The sequence below is a fragment of the Dipodomys merriami genome, unplaced genomic scaffold, assembly GCF_024711535.1.
Source record: "Dipodomys merriami isolate MVZ:Mamm:240054 unplaced genomic scaffold, mDipMer1.0.p SCAF_52, whole genome shotgun sequence".
NCBI classification, from domain to species: domain Eukaryota; kingdom Metazoa; phylum Chordata; class Mammalia; order Rodentia; family Heteromyidae; genus Dipodomys; species Dipodomys merriami.
Genome location: NW_027206091.1, coordinates 7,438,310 through 7,445,874, shown reverse-complemented (window position 1 = coordinate 7,445,874; position 7,565 = coordinate 7,438,310). Strand labels below are relative to the sequence as shown.

General features: G+C 56.4%; 1 protein-coding gene across 1 annotated transcript; it reads left to right on the top strand.

The window, feature by feature from the left end:
• The first annotated feature begins 459 nt into the window (after positions 1–459).
• On the top strand, positions 460–4,751 carry LOC138811130 (protein phosphatase 1 regulatory subunit 14A). Its single transcript, XM_069998757.1, has 4 exons — positions 460–724; positions 2,928–3,008; positions 3,505–3,537; positions 4,552–4,751. Exons 1-4 carry the CDS (start codon positions 524–526, stop codon positions 4,678–4,680), a joined length of 444 nt encoding a protein of 147 aa, XP_069854858.1. The 5' UTR covers positions 460–523; the 3' UTR covers positions 4,681–4,751.
• The last annotated feature ends 2,814 nt before the right edge of the window (positions 4,752–7,565 follow it).

The following is a 7,565-nucleotide window of genomic DNA, read 5'->3' as shown; positions in this document are numbered from 1 at the left end:
AGTGGTAGAGTGCTCACCTTGAGCACAAAAGCTCAAGAACAGCTCCCAGGCCCTGAGTTCAAGCTCTAGAACTGGCACAAAACAAAAAGATGCCCCAGCATATCTAAAATTTGACCTCGTGCAGCCAAGGCTGCCCGAGGGCTCCTGCACTTCCCGCTCACAGCCACCAGAGGGCACCGGCAGGCTGGTCCAGGCGAGCTTGTCCTGGGACCCCGCCCCTAGGATGCTAGGATGCTATGGGGGGGGGCCCTGGGGCTGGGACCCCCTTATCCCTACCTGAACCTGGAGGTTCTCAGATTACGAGTTCTAAGCTAGCGCCTGGATTTGGGCACTCCCCCGCAGGTGTGTGTGCGGTGGGGGGAGCCATTGGGGTCCGGAGGGGGCGGGGCCGGCCCCCTGGAGCTCGGGCCCCGCCCCCTCCGGCCCCGCCCCCTGCCCCTAAGAGGCCGGGGCTCCGGGCGGCGGCGCTCAGCGCGGCAGGCGGGAGGCTGCGGGCCGGAGGCTGCGGGCCGGAGGCTGCGGGATGGCCGCCCAGCGTCTGGGCAAGCGCGTGCTGAGCAAGCTGCAGTCCCCGTCGCGGGCCCGGAGCCCCGGGGGCAGCCCCGGAGGGCTGCAGAAACGCCACGCGCGAGTCACCGTCAAGTACGACCGGAGGGAGCTGCAGCGGCGGCTGGACGTGGAGAAGTGGATCGACGGACGCCTGGAGGAGCTGTACCGCGGCCGGGTGAGACGCGGAGGGTCGCGGCCCGCAGGAGGGAGGCGGGCCGGGCTGGGGCGCAGACCCCGCGCCTGCCGGCAGCCCGGGGTGCCCAGGACGGCCCGGCCCGCTGCGCCCTGGGGCTGTCGGTGGGCACAGAGAAAGTGACACAGGCCCCCTGGGATCCCCCAGACACCGCCCAGGAAGGAGGCAGAGCCACCATCTCTGAGTAGAGGGGTCTCTCAAAGGCTGTAGATGTGCGACAGGGAGACGGGCACTGAGCTGCACAGCCTGGCCACGGGTGTTTCCACAGACAGACCCAGCTGCAGGCAAACTCACAAAGTCACGCCACTTGTAGATATCTAGAGAGCCAGCACGGCCCTGTCACAGTCGTGGACACATGTCCATCACAACTATGATTCATACAAAACAACCTGAGCAGCAGCTGTCCGGAGATCTGCATCAAGATTCACCTGGGGGGGTGAACTCACTGACAATCCACACAGCAGTACCCAGCCGGGGACACAAAGCAGCCCAGGTTACATCTGCCCATCTTTATTCTTTTAATTAATGTATGCTAAGTATATAAAGGGTTTCATTGTGATATTCTCATACATCATGCATATAATGTACTTTGATCAAATTCATTCCTCATTCGTGTGTGTGTGTTGTGTGTGTATGTGTGTGTGACTCTCCTGGGGCTTGAACTTAAGGCCTTGGCACTGTCCCTGAGCTTTGTTTTTACTCAAGGCTGTTTATCACTTGAGTCACAGCTCCACTTCTGGCTTTTGCTGGTTAACTGGAGATAAGAGTCTCCTGGACTTTCCTGCCCAAGCTGACTTCAAACCGAGATCCTCAGATCTCAGCCTCCTAAGTAGCAAGAATTATAGGCGTGAGCCACCAGTGCCTGACTATTCCTTATTATTTTCTAAAGGAAAAATAAATGACTACCCACCAATCTCGTGACAGATGTCATGGCCACTCAGGCACACGAATCAACAGAAATCACAGCTACTCAGAGACATGAAATCGCATCACCTGTAGGTACCCAAGGACTTCACATGTTGAAACTGGCCTTGGGCTTGTGGACCATGACATACGTGGGGAGGCAGGGTGCAGGGAGACTAACATGTCTGGATTCGCATCCTTACTAGAAGTCACACTTTGTATAATATACATGCTCTGTGGAACACAGACAGACACACAGACACACAGACACACACATACAAGCCTCACAGAGCCTGCGCAGCTGCACACAGTGTGAGAAGGCCAGGTCCTCACAGTGACAGAGGTGTCGCTTTCAGGTGGACAACTGCTCTCTGATTCTAGGTGACACCTTGGGAGGTGCCCCTCTGACACACAAGAGGTGTCCCAGCTGGGCCTGGGTGTCTGGCCATGAGACATTACTGTCCACTCCTCAGAGCACCATGGGCCCCGGTCAGAAACTACGCCCCATGCTAGGCATTCCTGAGCCAGCCCTGAACCCTAGGCCCCAGGCTCTGGCTCAAGCCCACTCAGGGTAGCATGTGACTCCCCAACTCCATTCCACCCACACCCAGCCAGACAGCAGGATTTGGGGTTGGGGACAATAGGTTATGGCCCCAGGGACCTCTTCCTCCAGGACAGCTGGGTCCTGTCCCAGACAGAGGTCCTGAGCCAGCTGTCCTTTGCATCATGAGGTCAAACTCAGAGCTCTCCCCCGCCTTCCTGGGCAGCTCAAAGACCCTGAGTTTGTCACCCTCCCGCCACGAGGCAAGGGGGGGGCACTGGTGGTCCCCTCCCTAGATCCACCCACTTGTACTTGGACCCGATGGCTGGCTGGCCTTGAGCCCAGCTCCCCGCGCCTGTCCCCTGGGGGAAGGGGCCCTCCCGCCCCCACCTACTGCTACAACTTTGCCTTGAAAGGGCAGGAGCCAGCCCCTCTCCTGAATCCCAGAAAATGTTCCTGGACTCAACTGGGCCTGTTTTTCCACTGTGGGGACTAAAGCCAATGGAGAATGACCTGTGCCAGCCCCGGGGCTCCTGGGCTCCAGGGCACAGGCAAGCTAGTACTGCCCCCCACCCCCACCCCTCAGTTCTCATCAACCCATCTGTCACCCCTCCCCCAGGGCCCAGATGTCCCTTCTCCCTGCTGGAGCTGTCCCTGACTGCCACCAGCTGAGCCCTGGGGGCTGGGAGGGGGGCGGGAGAGGAAGGGGACTGTCACCAACCCTGGTGTCCGTGGCTTTAGGAAGCAGACATGCCAGATGAAGTCAACATTGATGAATTGTTGGAATTGGAAAGCGAGGAGGAGAGACGCCAGAAAATCCAGGTAGGTGTGTGAGTGGGGGTGCCCCCATTTTTCACTGCTCTGAGAAGACTAGCCACAGCTGACATGGACACCGAACCAAATACTTCACACCCAACCACTCCACACACATTAATTCTTTGAAGTATGATCATCTCCCATTTGCCAGTTAAGGAAAATGAGGCTTCAGAGAGGTGGAATGATTTACCCAGGGTCACACAGCACAGCGGAGCTAGGGGCCAAACCCAGGAAACCTGGCTGCTCTGTCTCCTCCCCCACACCCCCAGCTCTGCGAGCTTTCTCCTCCCCTGACCTCTCCCCGATGGCTGAGCCCTGTCCCTGATCACCCCAAAGGGCCCTCAAGCTATATTCTTCCTTTGAAGCCAGGTGGGAAGTCCACCCTAGGATCTAACTGCCATTAGTCTGGCTGTCCTGCAAAAGGGGAGGGGCGTAAGCAGAATCAGTAATTGTCATTGACTATGTTGTTGTTGTTTTGTTTTGTTTTGGGGGGGCTGTTTAGAGACTCCTCCAGTCATGTATGAGCCCCACAGAGGTGAGTTTCCTTCCCTTGTTCTATGTCTTGTCTGCTCCCTGTACCCCAAAGGGAGAAGAGAAGGCTGGCCATGGGGGATGAGGGGGGTAGAATAGGCCAACAGCATTCTGGGAAACTCTTCCTCCTCCTCCTCCTCCTCCCCCTCCTCCTCCTCCTCCCCCTCCCCCCCCCTCCTCCTCCTCCTCCATCTGTCTCCTAAACTCCACAAGCAGTTTCCTGGAGCCCCCCCCCCCCATGCGTCTCCATTCTGGCCTCTGCCCTGCTGTGTCAGGCTGCTGTCTGAGGGCTCAGTCTTTCTCTGCCTCCATCACACCCTAACTCCCTGCCACACCCCCTGAGGGGTGCCCCATCCTCCAGGCTTTGGTGCTTGCTTAGTAGCCCAACTCCACCCACTTCCTTCCCTGCTTTAAAAGGGAAAAATATTCATGTTTCTCCAACCAGCTCTGGGCTGCCCGCGGGACGAACGTCACCACATCCCATTCCCTGGAACCCTCTCTCTGGCCTCCATCTCTCTCAGGCCTCTGTCTCTCAGGCCTCTGTCTCTCGGGCCTCTGTCTCTGGGGAACCTCCTGATCACTTCTTGGCCTGAGAGCTGTCTCCACGTGTCTCTCTCTCTCTCTCTCTCTGAGTCTCTCCGCTCCTGCCTCTCTCTCCCTGTCTCTGGCCCCACAGCTGTGTCTGTTTTCTCTACCTTGCTCCACCTCATTCGCCATCTGTCTCTCACCCTGGAACAGGGTCTCCCTACGTAGGTAGCCCAGGCTGGCCTCAAACTTACGATCCTCCTGCCTCTGCCTCCTGCAATGATAGGCTTAGCGTCTTCCAGTGTCTTTCCCTCTGTCCTCCTCTCTCTTACCCCGAGAATCTTTCTAATTTCTGTTTCCTCATCTCTCTCTTTCTCCTCCCTGCCCCCATCCCTGCCTACCTCTACACCTCCTCCCTCCTCCCACTGTTCAGGCCGCAGGAGGGTATGCAAGGCCCACTCCTGCGTTCTTAAACTTCTTCCTGTTCCCCCAGGATTTCATCCAGGAGCTACTGACCAAGCTCCAGGGCCTCCACAAACAGCCAGGCCTCCGCCAGCCCAGCCCCTCCGACGAAGGCAGCCTGAGTCCCCGCCAGGACCGGGCCAGGACAGCCCCTCCGTGACCCCATCTTGATTCTGTGACCCTTCCACTTGGCCTCCCTCCCTAACACGCCCGGCTTGTTTATACGTTGTAGTTCATGGTTCTGTAACATCTCTGCGCGCCCGGCCTTGCTCTCCCGGTTCCCTGGGCCTCTCCACACCCCCTCCCCCAACGCCCACTGTCCAGCTCCCCGCTCCTCACACCCCAGCGCCCACAGCTGGTCCTGCCAGATGGACGATCGCTCCTCCCTGGCCAGAGAGCATGAGAACAGGCCCTGCTGACCCCAGGGCTCTGGGGACTCACATCCTGTCCCCACCTCCCCCACACCCAGGCCCATTCTTGGCCGGCCCGCCCCGTGAGCCCCTCTGTGGATGAGGGCTATGGAGTTGAGACCATACAAATGGGCCTGAGGTTGGTGGTAAGCACAGGCCTGCTGAGTTGGGGAGGGAAGCCCATATTCCTTAGGGCAGTAAAGAAATCCTGGAGGGCTTCCTGAAGGAAGTGGCATTAAGGCAGGGATTTGTGTGAGATGGGCTCCATTTAGATCCACAGACTGTGAAATTGGCAGGGGGCAGAGGAGTTGAGAGAAGAATTGATCTTGAGTCTCTGGGCTGGGAATGTGGGATCTCAGAAGGGAATAGTGGCTGTGTCATGAAGTTTAACACCACATTTGGTTTATCCTGGGTGCTTCAGCTGTCTGTGATTGGGAGATGGGCTAGGAGTTGTGAGGGGGGCGTAGTGGAGGCCAACAGCCCAAGCAGAGCTGGAGAAATAGACATCTTCCATCCGTGCCAGTGGCCGTGTCAGGACCAGGTATCCACGCAGGGTCTGAGCCCCAGGCCAGCAGGAAAAGAAGGCCCTTCAGTCAGGCGCTGGTGGCTCATATCTGTCATCCAAGCTACTCAGGAGGCTGAGATCTGAGGATCATGGTTTGAAACCAGCCCAGGCAGGAAAGTTCATGAGACTCTCATCTCTAAGAAACTCCCCTGGGGTTAGGAATGTGGCTTAGTGGTAGCTTGCTTGCCGGGCATGCATGTAGCCCTGGGTTCCATTCCTCAGAATCCACATTCACAAAAAAGCCAGAAGTGGTGCTGTGGCTCAAATGGTAGAGTGCTAGCCTTGATCAAAAGAAGCTCAGGGACAGTGTTCAAGCCCCAGGACTGGAAACAAAACAAAACAAAACAAAAGACCAGAGCTGGGTGCTGCTAGCTCACGCCTGTAATCCTAGCTACTCAGGAGGCTGAGATCTGAGGATCGTGGTTCAAAGCCAGCCCAGGCAGGAAAGTCCGTGAAACTCTTATCTCCAATAAACCACCAGAAAACTGGAAGTGGCATTGTAGCTCAAATGGTAGCGTGCTCGCTTTGAGCTGAAGAGCTGAGGGACAGCGCCCAGACCCAGAGTTCAAGCCCCACGACCGACCAAAAAAAAAACCAAACCAGAAAACTGGAAGTGGTGCTGTGGTTCAAGTGGTAGAGCGCTAGCCTTGAGCTGAAGAGCTGAGGGACAGTACTCAGGACCAGAGTTCAAGCCCCATGACCAACAACGATAATAAAAAAGCCAGAAGTGGAGGTGTGGCTAAAGTGGCAGAAAACCAGCCTTGAGCAATAAAAGTAAGCAAGTGTGATGTCCTCAGTTCAAGCCCCAGCGTGTATGACACACACACACACACACACACACACACACACAGCTTCTTCAAAGAACAAAAGAGGACCCTCTGGGGGTTCCCAGACCTGTGGGTGGTGGGTGGCCTTGTGGTCCCCATGTATTCTCCATACAAGACAGGACAGAGTGCGCACCTCCAGCCTTTGTCCTCTGGGCCTTCCCCCCCCCCCTGCCCCAGCCCCACTTCACACTTCCCTTCACAGAACCTGATCTGCCTTCCTTTTTCCTGCTGGTGGGGGTGGTGTGTTCCTGGAACGTGGGTTCAAGGCCTTCCCGGGTGCGCTGTGCTCAAAGTCTCTCAGTTTCCTCTTCAGGGAAATGGGAACTGCACAGATGAGGAACCCGAGGCCCAGATTCCTGATGTTATTTGTCCCAAGTCAACAGCCAGGGAATGTGGCGCTGGGCTGCCATCCCAGACTCTGACTCCAGAACTCAGCTATTTTACTCCTATGTCACCGCGACCCTACACACCACAACAGCGCTTATTTTTAGTGGTGACGAGTGACGGGCTAGCTCATGCGAAGGTGGTGGTGACTGCTCAGACAATCCAACCCAAAGCTCAGCGCAACCAGGGGAGCACAAAAGCTGCAGCGCAAGGACTGCAAAGCAGCGCGGCCTGGGCCTCACACGGCGCTGCTCACCTATAATCCCAGCACTGAGGAGAAAACGAGTTTTTAACCAGCTTGGGTTACATGATGCGATGCGAGCTGCCAAAAACCAAACCAACAAATCAAAAATCAAAGTGGGAGTCAGGTGCTGGTGCTTATGCCTGTCCACTTAGCTACTCAGGAGGCTGAGATCTGAGGATCATGGTTCAGGGCCAGTATCGGCAGGAAAATGAATGAGGCTTTTATAAACTACCAAAAAAAAAAAGAAAGCCAAAAGTGGAGTTGTGGCTCCAGTGGTAGCATGCTAGCCTTGAGCAAAAGAAGCCCAGAGATAGTGCTCAGGCCCCAGCTCTAGTACAAAAATGAAGCAAAACAAAAAAGTGGGATTGGAGGCATGGCTCAGTTGGTAAAGTGCCAGCCAATGAGCAAAAGTGTCAGGTACTAGGCACTGGTGGCTCACACCTGTAATCGTAGCTACTCAGGAGGCTGAGATCTGAAGATTATGGTTCAAAGCCAGCCTGGGCAGGAAAGTCCATGAGACTCTTACCTCCAATTAATCACCAGAAAACTGGAAGTGGTGCTGTGGCTCAAGTGGTAGAGTGCTTTGCCTTGAGCTGAAGAGCTGAGGGACAGCGC